The 27,070-nt window shown below is 42.5% G+C and overlaps 1 protein-coding gene and 1 long non-coding RNA gene across 6 annotated transcripts in view; one reads left to right on the top strand and one right to left on the bottom strand.

Moving 5' to 3' along the window:
* The window catches only part of FBXW7 (F-box and WD repeat domain containing 7), a 185,306-nt gene that overhangs the window by 131,352 nt on the left and 26,884 nt on the right, over positions 1–27,070 (top strand). For 3 of the 4 annotated variants that reach the window (XM_069855709.1, XM_069855708.1, XM_069855710.1), the window contains one exon: positions 23,950–24,032. In XM_069855709.1, the coding sequence (XP_069711810.1) occupies positions 23,950–24,032 (83 nt within the window). Of the gene's footprint in view, positions 1–21,706; positions 21,927–23,949; positions 24,033–27,070 lie in introns of those variants that run through there. The other variant, XM_069855711.1, reaches the window with a different exon arrangement.
* LOC138719569 (uncharacterized) lies at positions 20,144–21,559 on the bottom strand. Of its 2 annotated transcripts, XR_011337235.1 has the most exons (3): positions 21,052–21,559; positions 20,509–20,866; positions 20,144–20,327 (listed from the first exon to the last, which is right to left on the bottom strand). It is a non-coding gene; the product is annotated as an uncharacterized lncRNA (long non-coding RNA). The 2 variants fall into 2 exon arrangements; XR_011337234.1 differs by lacking the exon at positions 20,144–20,327 and having other exon boundaries at positions 20,443–20,866.

Raw genomic sequence — 27,070 nt, 5'->3', positions numbered from 1 at the left:
CCACAGCTTAAAGCGTAGAGCTCAGATCATCATGAATACTAAATTGTTTCCTTTCCTATCCCATGTGTAGGAGGAAACCATTATAATTGCAGGTACAATGAAGCAGGGGATTTTGACATTTTATTAAGGTTTGGACATATAATCACTCTTCAGTGTTCTGCTCAAAGAAGCCTCTGCAGGAAATGGCAGAAAATTATCATGCACTGATAATAGAGAGAAACACTTACTGAACTTCTGACTTTTGCTCACCTTACTTGCTCTGTCACATTCCCAGCTCTTTGTGTTTTGTCTTTACAGCTTCTGGTGTTCCAAGAGTAAAGTTCCCATGCATTTTTGGAACTAAAAGGACATAAATAATAATGGCTGAATTCAGATATGACAAAGGTTAACAATAAGCATAGAAATTCTATACTCTCAGCTCTCAAAAGCAAAGCTAATGTCTTTTCCTATTACTTTCTTTTGGTTTCTTTTCCAAACTTACAAGAAAAGTTAACTGTCTCTGACTGTTAGCTGGGTTGATGTCATGTTATGTTTCTTTGTGGTAAAGTTCTTATATATTGTTTAGTACTAGCACTGAATTCTGCTCTCTGATTATTAACAAAGTGACCTTTTTGGTATCTTGTGTAATTTGTATTTGTATAAATTTCCTTTTGCACATACCTTGGTGCAAGAAGCTAATCCTAGCAAAATGGGAGGAAAATAGTTTCTGAGGTAGGAGGAGCTTTCTCATCTCAAGAAAAGTATATCGTGTTTAAAGAAAAACGTTTTTACTGATAAAAGAATTATTCAAATAAGTCTACTATATTCAATTTCACCTTATGTCTGCTGCAACATGAAAGAAACATGGTTTGCTATTATGACTTGGCTAAAACACATCGGAGAGGAATTCCCTGTTCTGATTATTTACCAGTGAAGAAATTTGGGGAGGAGGGGATGGGGAAATAAAGGGAAAAAAAAACCCCAACGCACATAAGATCAGGTAATCAAACAGTTTAAAAAGACACGATGAGAAGGTCATAAAATCTTGGTACTATCTTTGACTTTGTACTTTTTGTATATTTGAACTCCCCCTCCCAGGACTTTTTTGGTATTGCAGATTTTTGTACATGAGTGGATTCCTTAAAAAGTTTGCAGATACAGCCTTTAAAGGTCTCCTTCGAGGCAGTCAGTAGATGTTATAAACTTCTGTAAGCAGGTTAGGCGTTGTTGAAGTTTTTCGTATAGTTTTTTGATATCTTTATTGCCAGAGTATGGTCTAAGTTGTAGCCCACCGTGTTCTTTTTCATTATCCATTGAGAGGTCATCTGTGACAGCGTATACTTTTACAGTCAGATCTCATGGATGATGAATATGCCTTACAAGGCCAAAAAAAAAAAAAAGGCAAAACACACCTTAAAATAAAAACCTGTGAGTATGGTTGCTTTTGCCAGAATACTTTTCATAGAAGCGATAATCATTTGTGTAATAACTTTGCTGAGGTAGCTGTAAGGCCTTATGCCTTGACAAGAGTCCATGATATTCCCACAGAGCATTGATGATAACTTTTTGACACAAGCATGTTGAAGCTGATGAGAAGAGTGCTGCTGGACCTTGTACTAACAAACAAAGAAGATACAGTTGGTGAAGTGAAAGTTGGGGGCAGCCTTGGCTGCAGTCACCATGAGATGGTGGAGTTTGAGATCCTGTGTGGAAGAAGCAGGGCAAAAAGCAGGATTACAAAACTGGACTTAGGAGATCTAACTTTAGCGTCTTCAAAGACTTACTTAGAGGTATCACATGGGGCAGGACTTCAGAAGGTAGAGGGGTCCAAGAGAGATGGGCAGTATTCAGAAGCTTCATCCTCCAAGCTCAAGATCCCTAGAAGAAAGAAATCAAGCAAAGGATGAAGGAGGCTTGCACGGATTGAATAAGGAGCTTCTGGAAATACTCAGCTAGAAGAAAGAAGATTACAGAGGCTGGAAAGAGGGACTGGCCACTTTGGAGGAATGTATAAATACTGTCAGTATATAGGGATACAATGAGGAAGGCTAAAGACCACTTGGAATGAAATCTGGCAAAGGACATCAAGGACAACAAGAAGGACTTTCAAGTACTTCAGCAGCAAAAGGAAGACTAGGGAAAATCTGGGCCTGGCGCTGACTGAGGTGAGTGCCCTGGTGACAGAGGATGCAGAGAAGGCGGAGTTGCTGAATGCTGCCTTTGCTTCAGTCTTTGCTACTAAGGTTGCCCCTCAGGAATCCCAGACCCTGGAGGAAAGGGAGGAAGTCTGGAGAAAGGAAGTCTATCCCTTGGTTGAGGAGGATTGGGTTAGAGATCATCTAGGCAAACTGGACAATCATAAATCCATGTGCCCTGATGGGGTGCTCCTGTGAGTGCTGAGGGAGCTGGCAGATGTTATTGCTAAACCTCTCTCCATCATCTTTGACAAGATCATGGAGAACAGGAGAGGTGCCTGAGTGCTGGAGAAAAGCAAGTATTACTTCAGTCTTCGAAAAGGGCAAGAAGGGAGAACCTGGGAAAACTACAAGCCAGCCAACTTCACCTCTGTCCCTGAAAGGTGGTAGAACAGCTCATCCTGGATGTCATCTCCAGGCATTTGAAAGAAAAGAAGGTTATTGGGAATGATCAGCATGTGTTCACCAGAGGGAAATTGTGCTTGACCAATCTGATGCCATGACTGGCTGCCTAGATGAGGGGAGAGCAGTAGATGTTGTCTACCTAGACTTTAGCAAGGCTTTGACATTGTCTCAGCATCGTCAAAGGTAAGCTTAGGAAGTGTGGGTTAGATGAGTGGACAGTGTGGTGGGTTGAGAACTGGCTGGATGGCAGGGCTCAGAGTTGTGATCAGCAGTGCAGTGTAGTTGGAGGACAGTTGACAGCAGTGTTCCCCAGGGGTCAGTACTGGGCCCAGGCTTCTTCAACATAGTCATCGGTGACCTGGATGAGGGAATAGAATATTTTCTCAGCAAGTTTGCTGATGATCCAAAGCTAGGAGTGGCTGATAATGCTGGAAAGCTGTGCTGCCATTCAGTGAGACCTGAAAAGTTGGTCAGAGAGGAACTTAATGAAGTTCAACAAAGGCAAGTGTAGGGTTTTGCACCTTGGGAGGAGCAACCCCATCAACCAGTATATGTTAGGGGTTGACCAGCTGGAAAGCAGCTCTGTGAAGAAGAATCTGGGAGTCCCAGTGGACAAGTTGAGGATGAGCCAGCATGTACCCTCATGGCCAAGAAGACAAATGATATCCTGGGGTGCATTAAGAAGAGTATGGCCAGCCCTAGAGGGGCTCCATCTGGAGTAGCGCATCCAGTTCTGGACTCCCCAACTGAAGAAAGGCTAGGAACTACTAGTGAGAGTCCAGCAGAGGGCCACAAAGATGATCAGGCGACTGGAGCATCTCTTTTATGAGGAGAGGCTGAGTGAGCTTGGTCTGTTTAGCCTAGGAAAGAGAAGACCGAGAGGGGACCTCATCAATGCTTTTTAAATATTTAAGGAGCAGGTGTCAAGAGGATGGGGCCAGACTCCTTTCAGTGATGTCCAGTGACAGGACAAGGCACTTGGCGCACAAACTGGTGCCCAAGAAGTTCTCTCTAAAAACATGAGGAAAAACTCCTTCACTGTGGGGGTGATGGAGCACTGAAACAGGCTGCCCAGCGAGGTTGAGGAGTCTCCTTCTCTGCAGATATTCAAAACCCGCCTTTATGTGTTCTTATACAACCTGCTGTAGGTGAACCTGCTGTAGCAGGGGGTGTGCGGACTAGATGATCTCCAGCAGAGGTCCCTTCCAACCCTGACCATTCATATTTCTGTGAAAACTCCCAGTTTTTATGTGCTATTTCTCAGCTAACCAAACCCTTCATTTGGTTATAGCTAAGCTGGGCACACAGCACTTCGGTTGGCAAAGAGCTCAGACCCAGTTGTAACAAGGAGCTGTAGCAGCTTAAGATACTATTTCATAGAATCGTAGAAGAGTTTGGGTTGGAAGGGACCTTAAACATCATCCAGTTCCAACCCCCTTGCCGTCGGCAGGGACACCTCCCACTAGATCAGGCTGCCCAAGTCCCCATCCAACCTGGCCTTGAACACCTCCAGGGATGGGGCATCAACAACTTCACTGGAACAGGTTGCCCAGGGCCTCACCACTCTCATAGTGAAGAAATTCACTCTTATGTCTAGTCTAAATCTGCCCCTCTCCAGTTTATACCCATTGCCCCTAGTCCTATCACTACAAGCCTTTGTAAACAGTCCCTCCCCAGCTTTCGTGTAGTCTCCTTCAGGTACTGGAAGATTGCTATAAGGTCTCCTCAGAGCCTTCTTTTCTCCAGGCTGAATAACCCCCACTCTCTCAGCCTGTCCTCCTATGGGAGGTGCTCTAGCCCTTTGATCATCTTTGTAGCCTCCTCTGGACCCGTTCTAACAGCTCTATATCCTTTTGAGGATTCCAGAACTGGACACAATACTCCAGGTGTGGTCTTACAAGAGAGGAGTAGAGGGGCAGAATCACGTCCTTCAGCCATGCCCGGTATACAGGTGGCCTTCTGAAATTTCTTTCAGCTGTTTGTGGGTGTTCTGCTTCCACAGCACGACCGGTAGAAGGAATATGCTAATGCTCTGCCTCCATGTCTCTGCAGAATCCAAGGGCTTAGTTTACGCTGGTGCAGTCATAGCTAAATGTGTGTCTGAGTCTCATAGATTGTTTGCCTGGGTAAGCTCAGTGCAAACCATCTTTTTTAAGGGAAATGCCATCTCAAATCTGCAGGCAAAGTTGTTTGTTAAAATGAAATGGATATTTTGAATAGTAAGGCTCTGCCAACCTGCCTTGTTGGATTGGAGTGGATTGGGTCTGGGTGTTTGCAGGGGCTGCTTTGCTGGCAGGTACAGGGGGCTGCAGAAGAAAGGGTGGATGACAGATGGCTGAGGTAAGCCTGTTACCAGCTGGGTCACGGTGGGCACCTCTTCCTCTAGTATAGCAGAAATAGTGTAACCGTATCAGTGTGGAGGGTAGTCACAGTCTTAGAAAGGCTGTGTTGGCATCAGTATAGCAGGGGCAAGTTTTGAAATTGAAACTCTTTATGCACATACAAATGCAAGTTATGAATAATAGCTGACTTCATCAGAAAACCTTTCCATCTGGTGAAACCAAAACCATTTCCAAACCAAGGAAGAAGTTACTTGGTTTGTTTCTGTGATGAATCGTTATACACCTGCAGAATCAAAGGCAATTTCATTGGCCTGAGCAGTAGTAAGAGAATCATTGTGGAGTGGGCTTCAGAGCACAAACCCAGGGGCTCTGAATACATTTTAAACCTTATTCTGCTCTTTCACGCTGCTTCTCTAATTTGAGAAAGCATGGGACCACAAATACAAGTCTTCACTGCAACCAGTTGCTGTTAGTTGTTGAGAGCTGACCCCGTGTATGTTTACTAATGTAATTCTTAACAGAACTTGGGGCTTCTGTTTATCTGTCCTGTGGTTAGGTTACTATATTTTTCCCTTCACAGAGCCAGATGATGTTGCACAAAGTCCCTTGTAGCAGCACTAGGGACAGAACTCGGGGACTCCTTTAAAATACGGAAAATATGAATTAGATCAAAGACTTGTTTGCTCAACCAAGTTCTCTTTTGTACTGAATAAATGAAATGTATTTTAGCAATACTATCTGTGTATCTACCTGTTCAAAGCTTGCGGAACAGATGACTTGACCATCACACAGTGGGGGTAGGGGTGTATGTATGGGAATGACCTGGGACCTGCCATTACAGGAGAAGGTCCTGTAACTGCAACAGGGGATAGCAAACGCAACTGGATTTTATGATGGATCTGTTGATGTTGGATTATGTCCTTTAGATTATTCAAAAAAACCCACTCTTGAAAGTCAGGTGTGCTACTCATTGCAGGTATCAGATTCAGATGGTTTTAATGGGTAAAGCAGCAGAAGCTTGGTTTTATAAGATCTCTGTTCAAACCTTGGCAGTATCATGAGTTCCCAATGAATTCAGCTTACTTATCCTACCAATGGGGAATCCGATGAATATTGGCTTCTGTGAGTCTGACCAGTTGGTGCTGTGAACATTTTGTCTTCCAACTCAGCTACACTGGCTGAATAAACTGCCACCCTTCGGGCTACTTGCAGGTATTTGTCATGCATCCTGCCAGCAGTCCTCTGCTGTTTCAGATCTGCCACTTAAGCTGCTCATGTCATCACTTCTTAGCCTGTTTAAGGGGAAAAAAGTGCATTTGTTGCCAAAGATCTGCTACTATATATAGTTGTATAAGCCAGCTTAACTCACTGACTGAAATAGGTTAAGGAGGGAAGAGTAACCTCTTCTTCTGGTACAGCTATATCCAGAAGAGGATATGCCCATGGATTTCCTTGTTGAGAGTTGGTTTTGGCTCATTTGTTTCAGAAAAGCTTATGAAAGGTACACTCAGTCCCTGTCCAACAGTGGAGGAAATCTGTACAGGAGTATGGGCATTTCATTGGGAGAAGATAGTGCTAGACATGAGAAGTGTTTCTGGAGTAGATAAACGTGTAGTCTAGGATTGTTATTGCTGTAAAACATGTTTGATTGTCAGTAGTCATCTTCCTTTAGATTTGAAAATGGGTTTTGGACTAGGAAAATCACAGTACCCTCCTCTACTAAAAGCTTTATTTCCTTGTCAACCGTAGTTATCTACTGATGTAGTTTAAAGTAATCCTCTCTGGTCTTTACAGAGGCATTGATGTGGAATGTGCGCTTGTAGGCTGGGTGCTCCCAGACATTGCTCCAGAGTTTCTTTACAACCGAAAGGTGGAAATGGCAATATGAAGAAACAGTCTGATTCCTGGCCGAGATCTGTTCCGCCTTTAGATTAGCTTAAGCCTTCAGCTTGTGGGCCCCTCGCTCCATTTGGTCCTATGAGCTGGAGTCTCTACCATGTCTCTAAATAGTTCTTAGTTTGAAAGGGTGATCTTATTACAAGGAATATTGATGTGATTTGACAAGCCCTTGTTATACATATTGAGCTTTCTGTTCTCTTACTTTTCACCTTCAAGATCACTCCCCCAAAAGTGCTAACAAATATATTAGGAGCTCCTTAAAATCAGTTTCACGTGAAGAAGCAAATATACTCAATTCTTTTACTGGGTTTAATGCAGATCAAGATAATATTCTCACCACATTCCCAAGGGCCTTGAAAGGAATATTGCTATTCCATGCGGCATCCATGCAGATAAAAGGTTGTATAATTGCATTATATAGAAACTACTGCAAGCTGCTCTTCTCTTCCCTTTTATTTAAAAACATTCTGAAGACAGTAATGCTAGTGGTGGGGAGTGGGTGTAGGAAGGCTAAACATCTGAGCACTGGGAAATTTTTTCTTAGCTTCCTGCTCTTCCAGAGTATTTCTGAGAACTGTAGTTTTGTTTTGGGAAGATGAAAAGCTAGAAGAACTGGTACAAGGCTTAGAATGCCCTGTGAGGGGCATAAGTGGTTAATTTGCATTCCTGAAATTCTTGCGTTGTCTGTAAGGAATCGATTGATAATTTCTTTCAGGCTGAGGTTTTTGTTGGGCAGGACTGGGTTTGTTCACGTATAGATGTTACTGCTCAAACTTATGTTAGGAAGCGTTAAGTGGAATACACAACAGGGGCCCAGATGGGTGATACTGCAACAGCCTTTGTCCATGTAATTTCAAACTACCCTCAAAAAAGTTCTTGACACCATCAGCCATCTAATTGCATGGTAGTTGTAGTTACATGTTCTGTTTCATCAAGTGCTAAGTCTGATGGTACCTCAGTAGAGAGAAAAGATTAACTCTATTTGAACCACTCATTGGGGTCTCTGTAGGTATGACATACCCTTGAGCATAAATTCTCCTCAGGAGCTGAAAACACTTTGCTTATTTCCATATTTAGGTAGATAAAAAATAGACAAGTACTAACTTCCAGATGCAGATAAAGAAAATAGCCTTCCAAGAGAGAGAGAAGATCGGGTTCAGCCTTCTGGTTGTTCTCACAGTCTTTATGACTGCTCCTCATGCTGGTACTTGTACATCTAAGCTTGTAAACTAGAGTTCCACTTCCTATTGCAACAAAAAAGTCCAGGTTTTTCGGGGCAGAGGAGGTGTTATGATTGGTTTTCCTCACTATTTTTGTTAGATCTGCGATGAGATTCCTTCTGCTAGAGCCATGTCTTTAACCTTGCTGTGTACTGCCTCTGCTTAGCGAACAGCTTTAGGATCACAGCTCTTCAGAACAGATACCTTTTAGATTGTGGTAGGTGTCCCCTGGAACTTGGAAATGGGAAATGAATTGCATTTTCCGTGTCTTGGAACTGTTGACCCATGCTTTAGATCAATGTAGGCTCTGGCTGAATCTTCCTCTTTTCTCTTTCCCACGTTTAGTGTGTTGTACTGAACAGCTAACCCAGCTCACTATTCATGTTTCTCTAGCTCTTTTCAGAGGGCCACACAGAAAGGCCAGCTGTCTACCTGCTGCAAAAGGGAAATAAAATTATTATTAAACTAGATGTATGTAATGTAGTAATGTAACTAGCTATCATGAACAGGAACGCGAACGAATCCCAGTTTGTGTAAATGTTCTTGCATCTTGGTATCCTTACCTGCTGAGAGACATTTAAGTTTCTACTGTGATATGGCAAATATCACTTAGCATTTTTTCCCCTTGGTGTTTTGCATAAAGAAGCACAAAGCTGATTCAGATACTACTCTGAGAACACCCAGGGTGCTCTTCACTACTGAATAGTCATAGTCAACATATCTTGCCACAGATTTGAGGCTTGTCTGTCTAAAAGGAAGAGAATTTCAGAGGACTCTTTGAAGGACTGTACTGATAAGGAGACTGACATCCCTATCTTAAGTTGAAATGTATCTTATTGTTTTAGCTTTTAACCCAGTAATCTGCAGTACCAAAGATACCACTCTGAATTACAGGGAAGGTTAGTATCTTCTGCTGTGTTTTACTTGGCAGGTTGATTGCTCAGTTTAAACTTGAGGTTGTTGGATTCCTTCTTCAATTAGTTTTCTATGAAACATACTTTGTGTTAATCAGCAGCAGTAAATATTAGCGTACTTTCCGTAAGACACATGAAAAGACTGTCACTACAGTTGTTGGTTTAAAAAAAAAAAACCCAAACCTTTGCCAGATGACTTGTGACCAGGTAGTGTTCTCATGCGGACGTACTTAGGTTAGGGTGAACACCTTGATTTTATTAGTCTTGCATACCAGAGAATAAGAGGGTTGCTTTGTGTATTATTGCATGCAAATCCGGAGACCACCTGCTATGCCTAAACACAAGGATTTCGTAACCAGGAGAGACTTTGAATGAAGTCTGCCAGAAATCTAGTAGGAACCAACATAAAAGAGTGCCTCATATTTGTCAACCAATTCAGCTTTTTGAATCAACATAGTCTAAGAGTTTCTAATCCCTCTAGTGATAGTGGTCTTCCTTCTAATTTTAGTCTCTTTCAGTTTGCAGTTACTTGTAAAGCACAATACACCAGTGGAAAAAGAATCTGAATTTTAAAAGTGTTTGAAGAACAGCATAGGCATGAGTCATACCTGTCCCTGCCGACCATAAAAAAGCTGTTGAGAGTTAGCTAGGAAAAAGTGTATTTAAACTTCGTTCCTGCCAATTTAAATCACTTTATTCAAAATCACGAATGAGGTTGTAGTATTCCATTAAGGCTGTTTTTATAAAATTTTAATGAGGAAATATATTTATACAAGCAGCAAATGAGTTCTCCCAAGAATTTTCTTTCAAATCAAATCTTCCTAAACATGGCCTATGATTTTACAAGGGACAAAACTGAGCACTTTCAGATTTTGTCCCAAGATGGAATTTGGCTAACAGCTGGGACTGTATAGAGATTTAAATAGAGGTTGACAAGTGAATGATCTGGTCAGTGGCTTGCGGCACGTTTTGTTGAAGGCAGGTTCTTAAACTGGCCAGTTTTTAAGGTGCTAATTTGTTCTGTGTATGGAATTAGACTAAGGGGATGAGACTACATGATGTGCAAAGCTCATGTCAAAAGTTAAATTACAAGGAACCTAATGGTACTCTCCACTTTGATTTTTGCCAACTTTCTGATCAGAGAACTGAGACTTCTGCTAAGTTCCAGACTGCAGACTGGTGCTCTTCTCCTCCCTCCCACTTTCCCACTTCATTCAGGCTCTTCCAGTCACTTCAGCAGGCCTATGACATACAGCAGGATTTCTTTATCCATTTCTGTGAGAAAAGTTGAGATACATAAACGAGTTTGGTACCCGTTGAATACTAGAGATGGAATATCTATTTGTCAAAATGTCACTGGCATCCCTTTAGCGATCTTATAGCTAATAATGTGCTTTGGCAGTTGTTTTCAGCAAAAGAGAAGGAACAGCAATTAGGACATTTATTTGTAAAGGCTTTTTGCAGTATTTTTAATCCTTCTTCTTGTGTACTAGTTTCAAGTAGTAGTTTGTAATATTTTGCATCTTTCTTGAGTATTAAAATAGTTTAAGATGCAAAGAATAGACTTTGCCATACAGCTGACCACATTGGTGACTTTGACTATTCCAAGATATTTTGCTTGGTAGTATTTCATTGTTTTCACTTTTTTGGTCAACCAGTAACTTAGGCTACGTTCACTTCAGTAATTGGATTTGTGAAATACTGAGAATCTCCATAACATTAAAAACTTTAAAACCATGTTTGCCATCTAATTTTGTGGTTGCAAGTGAATGGAACAGCCAGCCAAATATCTCTGAAATCTCTAATTTACTCCATCCTGCCTATAAACAAAGGAATTGTAAGTTTCAAACCCCAGGAATTTAGATAACTGACTTGCTGTTTATCCCACAGTGAAGGGATTTGGTTTAGAGCTGCATCACATGCGAACCAGCAAGTTGTCAAAAGTTTAGGAGAAATTGTCAAATACATGTAAAGGTTGCAATATGCAGTTTCCCCTGAGGGCAGAAGTGGGCTTTTTAACTTGTAGATTTTTAATTCAAGTGTAAATATTATAGCTTGATAAAGTCAGCATAAGCTTTTACTGAGCAAAGTGGTTTCCCAAAAGAAGCCTAGACAACAGTGGACAGCTATGCACACTTTTCTTGTGTGTTATGTTTTTTTAAGCTTCCTCTAGACAGCACTGTATGAAAATAACTCTGAAACACTGTGAATTGTGCCACCTTATTTCATAACTTTGGCATTCTATGAGAGATCTCTATTATCAATATCTGTTCTGGGCTCAGACGTGCTACAGGTAACCATCGCTAATCTTACCTAAATAATGCTAGGTTCAGTGCAAAAAATTGATTAACAATTCTCTCTCATTTGGATGAGAATTGGATGAATTTCTTTACTGTGAATTATGGAGTACTGTGCTTCTTGCAGAGACAGGCAAGTATCTTGTATTGCTTCTAGACTGGAAGCACCTGTTCAGGGCAGAGTTTGTTTAGATGGGGCTAGTTTGCTGGCCTGCTGGCTCGGCTTGTAGCCCTTTTTGACATGAAATTACACAGCATAAGGTTAATGATAGTGGGTTAGCAAAGCTTCAAAGTGTCTGGCGTGACCCCAGCATGCCTGGCATTCCTTTCTGCTGTGCAAAGTTTTGGCATCGATTCCCCTGCGGCCTGAAGAGTGTACTTGGGGAGAGAAACCAGCTTACCTAGTGTCTCCCCCAGGCCTCTGGAGAGGGAAGAGTTGTCATGGCAATAAACCATGAGGGTTCATGGAAGATAAGTAAATCCCCTTCTCTGTGCTCTACCATAGGCATGGGTTTTGGTGTGAAAAGGAAGCTGGATTGAGCAGGTACAATGTGTAATTGTCTTCTTTGCAAGCACTGCCATTGCTTTACTAGTGAGGCAGAATGGGTGTCTAAGCTGTGCATGGGAAAACAACCATTTACATGTACCAAGAGACTTTGGGCTGCGAGGAGTCTGTGTCCCACCAGGTCATAATGCTGACCAGACTGACCTGCACCCTTCCCCCGGACTCAATGAGCATACTGCAGCCAAAGGCAATGTGGCAAAGCTGTGTCTTCCCCATAGTTATTGCGTGGAGCTACTCTGCAGATGTGGCCAAATATGGGGGATGAAACCCTCTGTGTTCTGCAGTCCAGACCCGCTGTGTTCTGCCCCCCTGTCCCCCCCCACCTTGTTGATGCTTGGACACTATATAGAAAAATGCTTCCCCTGAATTCCAGGGAAGGAGAAAACATGGAAAAGAATGGAAAAGGAAAGGAATAATAAGGTTGGACAATAAGTTTTGGTAGACTGAGATGCTGTGGGGAGAGCAGGAGAGAGGACACTAATGGGAAGTTGCGGGGCTAGGAGATAGATACAGGGAGCAGAGGGCAAGAGCCTGGAGGACCCTGGGGTTGGTTATTACAGAGAATTGAGGATGAGAAAGGGATAAGGGGAGCCCAGGAGATTCATACGCGTTCAACATAACAAAGTCCCCTCCAAAGCTGAGATTCATGGGTCCTATTCTTCTGCTGTCACCAGACTCTGCCCTAAAACATACTAGCACATCATATTTCATCTTCCTGTAGTGCTGTTGCACCAAGGTTGGCATCCAGCTGTATTCCTCACCGCTGGTTACCTGCAGCAGTGTGGCATCCCCTGGAGGCTCTGGCTGTTCCATGCCACTGGCACACCAAACATGGAGTCACTGTGCTGCCAGACAATGGGGGAAAATTAAATTCCCTTGGTATTTTAAAATCCTGCCAGGGTGCCATGACTAAAATATACCAAGTTTGCCTTGCAGAGTTGATGCATGTGAACATGCATCTACCCACGAGGGTAATGATGTATCTTCAGTTACAACCTGAGACACTCTTTATGCCATGGAATCTCAGTCTTATTTAATATGCACCATGCAGGGGGCTGTCTTGGTAAAGCAGCTTTTTATGAGTAAAAGAATCTTATACCTGTCATTTCAAACTCCTTTGAATGCTTGGTTTTCTAATCTTTATACTCTCTTAGGTAAAGCAGGTAGGAAAAGAGATTTGACATTTTTAATAGTTTTTTTCTTCAGAGTCTTCCTAAATCTTTCTGGTATAATCTATAATTCCAGGAATTCTTGTGTCTGTAGCCTGAAGACTCACCACTAACCTCTTATCATTCTCATGTGCCACGAATGAGGGACAGAAACTGTTTTGCAAATAGATTTCTATAGATTGTGCTGGATAAATAACTGCTTCTCCTGGCAATCAAAATTAAGCTATCTCTGAAGAACAGAAAAATGGAAAACTTAACAGAAAACAGGTAGTGAGATACCAGTGCTTTATTTGTATTCAGTGTGAAGTACAGATGTTTTTGGAAAGCCTTCCGCATTCAAGCAGACTTTTCTGTTTCTGTACAAAGGTGATTTCCCCACCTGTTTATGTCTGAGTGAAAACAGTTTGAATGCTGGTGTTCAAGGGCAGAAACGCAGGCTTCACCAATTTGGAAATGTACTTGCCAATATAAACAAAACCAACTTGGTTCTGTGGTTGAAATATTGAAAAAAGGAACTGATCCCTACTGGGGTTGCTTTTTTTTTTTGGTATTGTTGTAATCATCTGTTGATCAGCAAGCAGGCTTGTGCTTTGTGCATCTACGGGTAGGATTTAAGAACAGTCTTAAGCGCATGTTTTTCTAACTTGATGGACTACATCACAGGCAGAATGTGTGAAATAACTATGGTAGGAATATAAGATAAAATTGCTAAAAACGGAGCCTAGGGGTGTTATATTAGAAAGTGACTATAGAAGTGCCCAAAGGAGGTGGCATGGACTGGTATCTTTGTATTGCCCCAAACCAAACACCCTGTGCCCAAGCGACTGCTGGCGTGACAGCCACTGCCCTTGGCTTCAGTGATGTGTATCTGGGAGAAGAGTGGGCCAAGGGAGGAACCCAGATGGGATGCGTGGTGCCAGCTTCCTTCGCAGATCAAGTGTGGGTGGCAGGGAGTTGCAGGGGCTGTTTGGCAGGGCAGGGTGACACCAGGCTGGATGGCTGCAGCCACCTACGTGGTGCTGCTTGGGCTTTCACAGGATGTAGCACGCAAAGTTCTCTCTTTGGGAAATTTAGGAATGTACTTTGGTCTCTGAAGCAACTGCTCAGATCGCAGGCAGTAGCACAGCCCTGTTCAGTGTGAACTTGAGTTATTAGCACAGCTATTACTGCATCTATAAATAGAATTCATCTTACAATATATCAAGTTTAATGATGTAATAAATAGATTACAGTTAACTTCAATAGGAGCACAATGAATGGAGATGCAGTTCTTATGAAGATCTGCTGCCATTAGTGCATGTTCTGCAAGATGCATTTGATATAATACCCCCTCCTTTCTTTGAAAAATGAATAATGTAACAATACTGTGTAGAAACAAAACACAAAAACCAACTCATAATGTTCCATAGAAAGCAAAGTATGTGAAAGTGCAGGTTGCATTAACAACCTCAACTCTGCTCCTCATGAATATACATTATGAAAAATGTTTATTATATGATAATATTGCTAGTTTTAAAACAAACCATACAAGATTTCTCTGTAGGAAACTTGCATGTGGTTGCTGTCGCAAAGAATTAAAAGCAACATGAAGTCTAGTTCCACTGATATTTTTGTTTTCATTTATCTTCAACAAGAAAAAAAATGCTTTTGGAGGGAAATGTTTTGGGTTGGGTTTTTTTCTGTGAAATAATATACAGTTCTAATGAGACAAGCTCCCTGGAGTTTTAACATGACATGTTTAAGGAAGGCTGACATTATACCCCCTGCCTGTGGTTCACCTTGTTGTGCTTGTTTTACAGTAAAACTTTAATATTAAAGTAGCCATTTCCATTTGACAGAGACTTAAGTATTTTTTTCAATGCAAATAAGTCATCTTGTGGTAACAGTACAGTCCCATGGGTTGGGAAGAAAAGCCTAAATCTCAGTTCCTTGCCATTTCACCTGAGGCTGTAGTTTGGCAAGCATTTAAGGTAGCTTTTCTAGGGTCTTAGGGAAGTTAAAAAGGAGAACAGGCTGTACCTCTTGCTGTGCTGGCACAGATGTGTGTGTGGCTCTGTAGTGAGGGAGATGGGGAATATGACCTGGCTGAAAAATAGCCCAGCAAAAAAATGTCCCTCGGTCAGTTGCCATTCTAGCTGACCACAGAGCCATACTAGAAAGGCTGTGGTGACAGTCCTGAGAAGGTGACCCAAGCATAGAAATTAATCGCCAAGAGCAGCCGTGGGTGCAGGGATTGACTTTTTTTAATTTTTTTTATTCCAGTGGCTGTGCTGGCTTAAATGCACATCAAACTATAGTGGAGAGACTAATGCCTCTAGGTGTAAATAATAGGCTTATGCTCTCTGCGTGGGACGCTTGGATCCCAGTTCCTCGTACCTTTCTCTCAGTGGTGTAGCTGGCTCAAGAAGTTTGTGCCCTGCTTGCGAATTGCTCGTTTGCTTCTGCTGGCTCAGTTGTTGTTGGAGGCATGGTAGAAAATTAAACCGGTAACTGTTTCTAAAAAAACCCGTAAAAAACAAACCAAAGGACAAAATGTAAACCTAGTTCTCTTCACCTCGCATAATTTAATGAATCTGGTTCACAGAGCATTTTTACAGACGTTTGTGCTTGCAGAAATAAGGGCAAAGCGCTATGCAGGGATGGGAATGAGCAGTTGAGACCGGGACATCTTTAAGCTTGTGTTGCCTCCAAGAAATAGTGCAAGGAACTGTCCGTGTCATAAATGGGTGTATGACAGCCTTGCCTTTAAAATAACCTAAGCATGGAAGCATATGTTGCAAGTTCTATGCTCAGCTCCAGACAACCAACAAAGATGAGAGGAAGCATGACCTTCAGAGGGGAGTTCTGCTCTGCTGGAGAAATGGTGATGCTGTGTTACATTAAGACTGCCTTTGCAGTCTTCCTGCTCTTCAAACATAATTTGAAGTTTATTCTAAATATGCAACACTGAAGTCTGTTACATACACTTCATGCATAAAACCTTGTCAAATCTATTTTTGCGACCATTAACTAGTGTGCATTTTTTTTTAAAGGCAAATGTTAAAAGGAAGTATTTTAAAGGAATTTCTGTTACAGATACACACCTTTAAAAATGGTATTTATAATCAAAGTTCATGCTACTCTAATAAAATCTGGATTTATTAATAAATATTAATCTGATTTTTTAGTTATCTATGCCATTTCCTTCTCTGCAAACACAAAACTTAGGGGCTGTTTACAATTCTGTTTAACGCCAGTACCCTACTTTGCATGGAAATAAAGAATAATAATGTGGGAAATTTCAGTTTGAAAGCAGTCTTCAAAATGCTTTGCCAAGAATCATTATACAATTACTAAAACAATTCAGTAGGACCTATCATACGTTGTAATATGTGTTCTCTGCTCCATTTAAATCAGCCTCAGAAGACTTCCTGCAATTTAGTGCAGTGCTTCTGTGCATCCTTCTTCACATAATAGAGTTCCTGTGGCTTTCCCCACTTCGTCCCAAGCCTTAAGTTTATCAATACTGCAAAAAAATGTTTCATTGATCGGTAATCTACTGAGTGGAGTACACTGTGCTGTGCAGGATTGTGTTTGACTTGTGCTGTATAAGATCAGAAGCTTAATTTCTTTCTGCAGCTCTGTTGAGGGAAGCATGCTGGAGTGGCCCTCTCTGAGCCTGCGGCAGGCACTATAAGTCAATTGAGTAGAAATTCCTCCATCTAAACTGTGTTTCATGGAGCCAAGTTGCACTTGTTATTCCTCCATACTCAGTGTGTAGCAGCTGTTGGTCACAAACTGGTGCACTTAAATTCATTTCTTCAAGTCTGTTCTGTTGCATCAGTACTAATTGTATGTTCTATGCAAACACATGGTTACGTTTATGTATGAGGTGCACTGTACCCCTGAACTTTGTCTGTTAACCAAATACGGCTTTTCCTTAAGTGGTTGGTGTCCTAAACACTTTGTTCCTTCCTGCATGCAGGTACAGAATTTACCCATAAAATTGGTCCAGCTTAGTACCCAGGATGCACGATAATAAATCTCAAATTAGTGACAGCTTTAAGGTTATTGCCTTGCCCAAACTGAACCAGGAGAAGACATGAGAACATGGGATTTCCAAGATCCCAGTGGATCACTTGTTTTGTTTCATTGTACATTCAGAAAGAAAAAAATCTGATAATAGCAGCAGTGCCCTTTTGTAGAGGAAGTCCCTGCCCTTAATTACTTTGGAACATATTTAATGCTTGGTATCATATGGGGTTTTTTTCACCTCCTTTAAGTCTTTATATGAGTTGGACTCTAGCATCTGCCTTTCTCATTGACTGAATGGGAAACTTAGGCTTTTATATGTAGGTGTGCTAAACTAAGCTGTAGTTAAATGTCTAAAGCAGATGGCAGAAGTACCTCTCTGTGGGGCCAGATCCTTGCCTGAATGGAAGCATTTGGCAAATTAAATGAAGTATGGGGTCAGATGGGAGGTCGAATATAGAAGACAAAGCACTGGCGGCTGCAGCTGCCCTAACTAGATTACTGAGCAGACAGGAAGTGTTTAAAACCTAAGCAGGTCCAAATTTGAGAAAGGGAAAAGTAATTAAGGATGACTGTCCTTCCCAGGTCTTCCTCACTGTCTCCAGGGTAAGTCTTATGCAGCTAAGGATTTGGCCCCACTAGATTGGGGCATTTGGTTTCCTGGGTAGGAAAAAAATACAATCCTATTAGACAACACACAAAAATCCCTCTGAAGTGTTCCTAAAGGAATCTGTCTGCTAAATGTGCAGAGTACACAGAATCCCTTCTGGCACTGTCTTGAGTGATGCATTCACCAATATTAATGGAGATACCAAACCATATTGCTCTACAGTTCCTTCTGCACACATTATGCTCCTAGTGTATGTGAAATGCCAATTACGGTTTTTGCATTCCGTGGTTTAAGCATCAGTGTGCTTCCAAAATGCTGACTGGCTGTGACCGCAGCCAAACCATCCTGTGGTGTCTCCACTCAAAAATGTTTCTCCAACCAAAAAAAACCAAAAACGTTGTTTCTTTGGTCTGTTGCACAGTAATCTCTGTTCTTCTGGGGATTATATAGCTCTGTGGGTGATTTCTGTAATTCATTCTAGTCTTTCATTAGAAGTAATAGACGGTCTTAATTACAGCAATGCCACATGATAAACTGGTAAAGGTGCTAGAAATGTTGCCAACAGGAAAAGAATTGGATGGTGTGATTTTTTTATTAATTAAGAGCTGGCAGCACTGACGGGAAATAAGATTGGACCCGTGTCCACTGGAAGCTATGTAATTTTGGTGTAGACGTTTTTCTAAATGTCATGAGTTGTATGCTGTGTATGGTTTTAAAACCTTGAAAAATTATCTTCAGCTTAAACAAAATAAACCCAACATTTGAAGTGGAATATATATCAAACAGGGGAAGAAATATGGAAAAAATCTTGGGTTTTCTTTTAACATTGATTTAGAAAGTGTCGTCTTCCTCAATGTACCTTAATTGTGATGAGCACTCACTTTATACCATTAAGTAAGTATTTGTAGAGCATATGAAGTTATTGCAGTATGTATTATCGCAAATGGCAGTAGAGATGGAAATGAATGCATCGTCCCTGCTACTTGCTGTTGGGCTCTCAAAATGATCTGAAGAGTTGGGATCTTATTCCTCCACCATTGTATTTTCCAGGAAGGTGCAGAGTGAAGCTGTGACCTGCAGCGCTGCTCAGACTCCCCAGGTTGGGCAGATCCCCACTATTTTTGCAAAGCCTTAAGTAACTTCTTATAACAGAGAGCGTGCTGTATTCACGACGCTAAACTTTTCCAAGGATAGAGGAGTTTTCAGAGTCAAGGAAGAGAGAGAAAGCCCTTTCTAGACACTAATTTGGGGTGGGAGCTTAGCAGTTGGTGCCCTTAGCCTCTGGGGGAGCGTGCCGCTCTCCGTCAACTGCAGGCTGTGGTTAGGCATTTTGGGGAAGAGCAGACATCCAGCTAGAGTAGTTTTGCAACTATCCAGAGACTATCAAACTTAATTTGAGGTAGAGAGGATGATTCCTTATTCGTAGAAAATCCAAAGTGCTACCACCGTAGTGAAAAATACTAAATAAGTGAGAGCCAGAGCCATATTTATATGCAATTTTTGCCTCCTCTGAGAAAGGCAGGCTGCTAGATGAAAGAAGATCTATCTGTGGTATCTGTATCTAAAATCTGGAAAACCCCCAAACCGTTTGTGCAGAATAAATACCTGATACACCAAGTTTTCTGCCACTAGCAAATGATTGTTGGGGTTACTACATGGGTCCTGGCTGAAGTGAAAAGATTAGTGGTTCAGTCGGCGTTTTTTCATCGTGAGAGAATATCTGCCAATCATTATCAAAAGAGAAAGAATATGCAATAGTAGTACTCCAAAAGAGGAAAATAGTAATTTCTAATTATTATTCAATGCATTGACTGCTTACTGTGAAGCACATTTTGTTCAAAAGATAAATCTAGTTATGCTGTCAGGTTACACTTGTCTTTGGGCTGGGGGAGAGGCTGATCCCTGTGGATTCCCTGCCAGTGCCCGCTGCAGTGTTAGAGGAAGAGTAGCCATCATCCCCCCTCTGCATTGAGTGTACTCATGGACTGGAGAAGGGGCAGAGATAGCAGTGAATGTTGCAGGGCATTATGCATGCATGCATAGAAAGTACTTCTAAATCCCCACAGTGATAATGTTCGAATTCTTTCTTACTCTGATGGTTTGGGTATTAATTGCTTCCTGTGATTATTTAATGTGTATATGCTGCCTATTTTTTCCCCCTTCCCGTTTGCATGTGATGTGCTAGCGAAGGAAGACAGTAGTAGTCTCCCGAGATATGTAGAGCTGTGTTCATATCCGAGGTATGAAGTCAACTCAAGACCATTTTGTTCTCATAAAATATACAGCACTGCAGTTTAATGGATAATGGCATAAATGCCAAGATTTGATGGGCAGAACCATTTTCACTGGGAGACGAAAGACTATGAGGACTCAGTGTTGGGTAGGAGATGTGTAAAACTGCATAGAAGCAGGATCTTGTGTGCTGTGGGGCAGTGATTTTGCATTATCCAAGTATGCTAACACCTGGCATGGTTAGCTAGTATAAAGTAATAATACATATGAGATGTTTTTAAAAGTACTAATGAGGAAGCTGACGGGTTTTACAGAAAGTAATTCCACTCCTTTAGATGTGTGTTCTTTTTTCTTCTATTTTTTTTTTTTTTTTACTGTTTTGTGAGATAAAGAAAAAGCTGGTTTTCCCTCAGGTCAATGGGAACTGTTTGCTTCTGTTTGAGTGCATTGGTCTGGAGGGCTGCTGAGCGTCTCTGGTTCCCACTGCACCTGGGGAGAATTATAGAGGAACACTGGAGCTTCAGATCACAATCTGTGTATGCTCTGCTCTGAACTTGGGCAGACAACTTTGCAGGAGGGGAAAAAACTAAAAGGAAAAACAGCAGAAGTTGGAGTCTTTTATTTTAGTTGTCTTTATAGAAAAGAAGAAAAAAAACACAAACAAACCAACCCAAGCTGGCTGGCTGCGGTTCTGGTTGCAGGTATCTGAGAGCCCAGCCATATGTCAGGAACTCCAGTGCCCTTGAATTGCACCATAAGGGTGATTGAACAGAGTTGATCTGCACAGAGTAGGAAGCGACCAAAGAAGGAGCGTTCTTTAGCAAGTCATTACCTAGGGCTTCCCTCATGCTTTCACCGAAATCCAGGTGCGAGTCCTCCAGAGGCTGTGTCTGAAGCCCAGGCTAAGATGGCTTGGTGTCTGCCTTGTCACGGAGAGGGAGCGTGTGCGCAGGCTGCTCCAGGTGCGCGGGGAGAGATGCCGGCGCCCTGGGGAAGCCCTGGACCGGCTCCCGCCTTCTGCAGCTCCACTGCGAATTAATATTTTCACATATATTACATAATTGTTGCAGTCTGGTCTTCCAACTCCTAAATCCTCAAACCCCGTTTATTCTATTGTTTAGCCAATAGAGGGTATCTCAGTATCTTACCCCTCCCCCCCCGCCCCCCCCCGGCAAAACTAGCGTATTTCAAATTATTCTAAAATTAGCCGCACTTCTGCAGGACTGATTCGCGCCTGTCCACGGAATGCAATCACGTCCGAGTCCAGCCAGGCTCGCCGAGGCCGATGGTGTAATTATAATTAGTGGAAATGAGCTTGTTTTGCTGCTGCTTGGAAAAACGGTGTGAAATGTGCGGCGCTGGGGGAGCAGAGCCCCAGCCCGGGGTGGGGGGGGGAGGAAGGGGGGGAGAGGGGAAGGAAAGGGGGAGGAAGAAGGAAAAAGGGGACGAAGAGGGGAGAAGGGAAAATATGGAAGGAAGAGAGAAAAAGGGGAGAAAGAGGGGAAGAAGGAGGAAGGAAGAGGGGAAAGGGACTAGGAAGGAGGGGAGAAAGGAAAAAAGGGGAGAAATAGGGCAAAAGGGGAGGGGGGAGGAAAAGGGGAAGAAGGGGAAGGAAGAGGGGAAAGGGGTAGGAAGGAGGGGAGGAAGAGGGGAGAAGGGGGAGGAAGAAAGAAGAAGGGGGGAGGAAGAGGGGGAAGGGGGTGCGTAAGGGGAGGAAGAGGAGGAATGAAGAGGGGAAGGGGGAGGAAGAGGAGAAAGGAGAGGAAGGGGGAGGGAGAGGGTACGAAGCCGGCAGAGGGAGGGCTCGGCCCGCTCCCGCAGCGCCGCCCCCTCCCGCTGCCCGCGGGTCCCGGCCGCGCCTCCCGCAGTGCCGCGCCGCCGCCGCCGCTGCGGAGGCGTTCGGGGCGGAGCCGGGCCGCGCCGAGCCGAGCGGAGCCGCCGTGCCCGAGCATGTCCGCGCGGGAGGCGGTGACCTACCTGCCGGAGAAGGGGCTGTACTGCCAGCGCCTGACCGGCCGCCGCGCCCGCAAGGCGAAGCGCGCCGACACCATGGGCTTCTACGGCACCCTCAAGATGATCTTCTACAAAGTGAGTGCCCGGGGGGGGGCCCTGCCCTGCCCGCACCGGCTCCGGCCCCGCGCGGGGCTCGGCGCCGCCAGAAACTTCCCCCAAATACCCAGGGGAAAAAAGCTCCGACCCTGAGGAAAAAACGCGGCTCTGTCGCTGCCGGGCAGCGGAGTCGAGACCCGTGTCTCGTTGCCTTCGCGAATGCGAAAGAGCGCATCGCCCGAGCTGCCTGCTCTGCTGCAGGCTGCCTGCGTGTTGCTTGAAGGGGTGCGTGGTACTTGGAAGGGGTTTGTATTTGTTATTTGGAAGGGGTGCCTGTTATTTCGAAGGTCTGCTTTCAAAAAAACGTATCCCCCTCTTACGAGAAGCAGGAGAGGGATGCGACGATGATAACCTCTCAGAAAGGCAAACTGGAAGTAAGCATCTCCCTCGAACAAATCCCTCTCTGAAAAGTCTATCATCAAATACTGAAATTTGTACTCAAACGTCTTACTTAACATTCCCAGCGATTTTGGTGGCTGGCTCGTCTAGCACGATGAGAAAAGACGGTATCCATCGCTTCCCAGTGATGCTCACAACTGGTTTTCCTGGGAGAAGCGGCAGGGCTGAGGCTGGCGGTTCAGCAGCGCTCGGGGCGGTTCTGGCCGAGTGCCTGTCTGGTGAGATGCTGTGGAGTGTCCCATGTGAGGCACCGGCAAGAAAACACGGCTACGAGGCAGGCTCTTCTGGTTGCCTTGTAGCTGTTATGGTAAAACCGGGACCAGTTAACCTTAGTTAGCTTTCTGTTATAATCACTAATAAAGCAAAACACAAGCTCTTCGGTGACCATTTGTAGAGAAAGCCATAAAGGTGTTTTAAAAGTGAAAAAACCCCAAAACCGTCGAATAAGTATATGGACCGTGAGCTATGGAGAATCCTGCTGGCTTTTTGGTGTTCTGTTTTCAGGCAGGTAGGCTGGTACAGCAGATGGTTAAATAACTGTGTTATAATGCAATGTTTGAAAAGATCAAATCGGTGGTGCAAGAAAGATGCCAACTTTTAAACCATATCTTAAGTATGAAATTTGGAAAAGAGGGAGCAAATGGTCAGACTGAAGCGTGAATTGTTACACAGGTAGTTTATGTATTTTGCAGCTACAGCTGTAAACAGCAGTAAGCATCCTGCTGGCTGAAGTGTTCAAGTGCATCACATCTTAAAAAAAGAAAACCAACAAAAATCTCAGAAATTGCATTTGGCTTGCTTGTCTCTCGCAGGGTCCAAAAGTCTGTGGTTAAAGATTACCCAAACATGTAGAAAGTAATCTTTATTTGACTGAATGGATAAATACAGCTTTCACTGGTTTCCATGTCTTTGGTGATTTTTGCAGACTGGCTTCCCCTTTTAGCAGCTGCCCTGCTCGTTATTTGGTTTTGATCATATCTAATTGTGGGTGACATTCAAGACCAAGGTTTAGTGTTTTTCATCCTTACCCTTCCCGTAAAAATGTTGGTTAATCTGTCAGTCAGTTTTACTGCAATTTTGTAACTATTTTCAATGCACAACTTTAAAAGAAAAGGATACACAAAAGAAAAAGAGATTTTAATCTTTTTTTTAGGCCATACAATGAATATGTGGTTTATAATGTAGGAAGGTTACCTACCTGAAATTTAACCATTTCCATGAGACTCTTGGCAATGAACCTTGAACACAAAGCATGAAGGGGTTTAGTTCTTTCCCTCCTCTTCCAGGAGAGAGGGAGCAATTTAGTAAATAAACCAACACAGAGTTCTGCCACTTCTTAACATTTAAAATCTGGAAGTTAAAAGAATGTAATTTCAATAGGTTTTGGACATTGGAATAGCACTAATATATGCACGCACCGTATAGAACATGTATCAAATGCTGTTGAAGCTAAAATGTTACTTTAAATCATTTTGCAAGCGTCAGCTTTGTTGAATTTCAATATTAAAAGTAAAAATTGATTAATTTTACAGAAGTGTTCGTAAATGAGGATGGTCATATAACTAAATCCATGTTGTTGCTCTTTTTTTCCCTCACCTTACAGATGAAGAGAAAGTTGGACCATGGCTCCGAAGTCCGTTCTTTCTCTCTGGGAAAGAAACCCTGCAAAGTCTCAGAATACACAAGGTAATTTAATGCAGTAACAGATCACTGGATGCTGATTCTAGAGTATATCCCGTCTCTCCAGCTGCTAAGCCTGATTCATGGCTCCTCTTAATGTGAAAGCACTGTAAAGCGAAGAAGGGGTGGTATCAGCATTCGTATATTGCTTACCTAATTCAAATTACCTGAACTGAAGATGAGTTTTAATGAAGTAGCCAGGCTTGCATTTCTTCATTGAGGTTTGTGTTTTATTCTAAATATAGCATGCCCATTTACTCAGAAAATTTTTGAGGGCCGAAGTATTCTTGGGAATAAAATCAATCAGATTTTTGAGAACGGGCATCATGATAAACCCCAAGACTATTACAAACTGTGATCAAATGTATCACTTTGCTATGGTAACAGGAATGAGAGAATGGAAATTTATGTAGGCAGAACAGACCATCTGATCTTAACAGGAACACACACGTACTTGTTATCCACAATATGAAATTATTACGGGCTGTAGTCTGCTTCCGTACTACTCCTGAATGGTACACATCACGCAAATAGCTGCTGCTGTTCCAGTCAGATGCATTGTGGGGTAAAGCACTCCCAAACATTAAGAGTGGTAGTAGGGTAGGGCCCTGGATGCACACTTTACACTTGCACTTCTTGCTGTATAGTTACCATAACAATTGTGATGTGATGTTACGCTGCTTCCCATCCTGTTTGAATTTACACCATTTTATGTTTTTTTTTTCCTGTCGTCAGCATCAGCCCTCCCACAAGCATTGCATTCACTTGTGAGAACTGGCCAGGGACGTTATTTCTTCTGAATGTGCTATTGTAGTGTTCAGTCACTGATGAGTCTTTCAGAAGTAACTTAAATTTTATTTCTCATCCTCCAAGAGATTTATCAGGCAATGACTGAAAAGTTAGGGCAGTGTGGAGACACGGGTTCCAGGGTTGCTTTTCAGATGTGTAAACACTTCAGTAGAGAGAAAGACGTTATATCTTGTTGCTGAGAAGTACATTTTGCAGTTTCCACATTCCCCTCGAGTATCAGGTTGGTAGCTTTTCCAGGTTTCTGAAGCAGTCTGATGGAAGAATGCTCTTGTTGGCCACCAGTTCTTGAGGTAACACACTGTCCTCTGTGCTCCCACAGGAGTAAACAGTTCAGCATCAAAGAAAGTACACTTTCTATCAGCTGTGTCTGCCAGATTTAGAAGAACCGCTGGACTTGTCCAGCCTCTGCAGAAGTCTGACTGTTTCAGGGGAATGACCGTATACAGGAAAAATAGCACAAACAAAAATCTTGTGGTTCAGTCTCAGGTCAGAGGGAAGAGGCTTTTAGGTCCTGTTTTGAGTAACTGCTTTTGACTGAGAACCAGTTTGCAGCAGAAGAACTTGAAGTGTAACTGTTCTACTAGGGCAGGTTCAAAGTTTTGTATTGCTCAGATCCAATATAAGCCAATTTTATGAACCTTTTTTTGGGCTTTAAATGGTGGGCCTTCTGCTGGGTCTCTGTACAGGTGATGAGAATGAGGAAACTGTAAACCGGAATTTATTTTAAACATGGTTTCAATTGACATTGCTTGGATTTGGAGTCATTATTGGCGTAAAAGAAGCCTTAAATAACATCTGATCCTCTCTCTTTTAAACTGTTTATATTTTATTTAATAATATTTAGGCAAGTGATGCAGTTCTTATGCCTCCTTTTTCCATTTTGCCTACAAACAGACACTCTCTAAAATTGACAGGCCTGATGAAATTTCTTTGCATGTAACATGTAAAGGCAGGAAACAAATGTCATTAAGAGGAACCTTCATCTGTTAAACAACAGTATTCTAGATTAGCTTCTGTTTCTGTTACTACTCAGTAAATTAATAGTTAAAAACAAGCCAGTTGAAACCAACCTTCACTTTTCCTTACCAGTTTGGGTAAATGTTAGGATATGCTATGATTATCCTTCTGAAAAAGGATGAGTTAGAGTGAAGTATTTGCTGATTATGATTAGATAAATATTAAAAGGGGCTTGCTGTGCGTCACTTGAAGCTGTTCTATAGCCACTGACAAGTCAGCAAAACCCTGAAGCTCATACCTAGTAAAAAGCTGGATTTATCATGCACAAAAGCGAAGGGGTTTTTGGAGTCTCACACTGTATTTAAATTTTTCATGCTTGTGCAAACACTACTGGAATTCCAGATTTCCTACTAGGGAATAACAACATTGATAATGTGAGAGCAGAGTACTTTATATTATGGAGGGGGGGAGGATAGAAAATAAAAAAAGAAAACCCAGTCAGCTGTATTTCTTTAGCCTTCTACAATAGCAGCTTAATCCCAGCTCTTTTAAAATCTCCAACCCGTATGAATAACCTGCTTATTAACATGTCAGAATGAAAAAATCAAACTGTAATTCAGGGAGCATTTTGACTCCTTTTCCTTCTTCACTTCACCCCCACTCTCTTTAGTTCCAGTGTCACTCCATCAACATTCAAACTTTAAAATGCTGTAGAGAGTATTTCAAAGCACAGTTCCTAACCACTAAGCCCCCCAGAACTGCTCGATATTGCTAGCTCTTTGTCAACAAAATGTATTAAGCGCTAAAAATAGATGTATTTTTTTTCTGTTTGGCAATGAAGCAGCAGGAGCACATTTTGCATACAGGTGAGACTCCGAGCTCGCTTCCTACATCACCAGTCAGAAGGCACAAATGCAGCCTAGAAGGAAAGGAAATACTCTAGTGAGGGAAGGAATTTGTAAACTGCATCTTTAGAGACAATCTGCTGGCCCGTTGACAGAGTGGTAATTTTTCAGCTTTGAAGAGTGATCCCCATGTGGCTGGAGGTTTAGTAGCTGGAGGTTTAGTAATGCAGTGGTGGAAACAGGCAAACTTGTGAAAGTGAGAGAACTGAACCCTTGAGTGACCAGTAGAACAGTTTTTCATGTTATTACTTTTAAATTAAGTTTAAGCACTTAAATAATAGTCTAGTCTGCTTCCGTACTACTCCTGAATGGTACACATCACGCAAATAGCTGCTGCTGTTCCAGTCAGGTGCATTGTGGGGTAAAGCACTC

This window comes from Phaenicophaeus curvirostris, chromosome 4 (genome assembly GCF_032191515.1).
Source record: "Phaenicophaeus curvirostris isolate KB17595 chromosome 4, BPBGC_Pcur_1.0, whole genome shotgun sequence".
Lineage (NCBI taxonomy): Eukaryota > Metazoa > Chordata > Aves > Cuculiformes > Cuculidae > Phaenicophaeus > Phaenicophaeus curvirostris.
The sequence above is the reverse complement of the archived record's forward strand: the minus strand, read 5'-3'. Positions and strand labels throughout refer to the sequence as shown.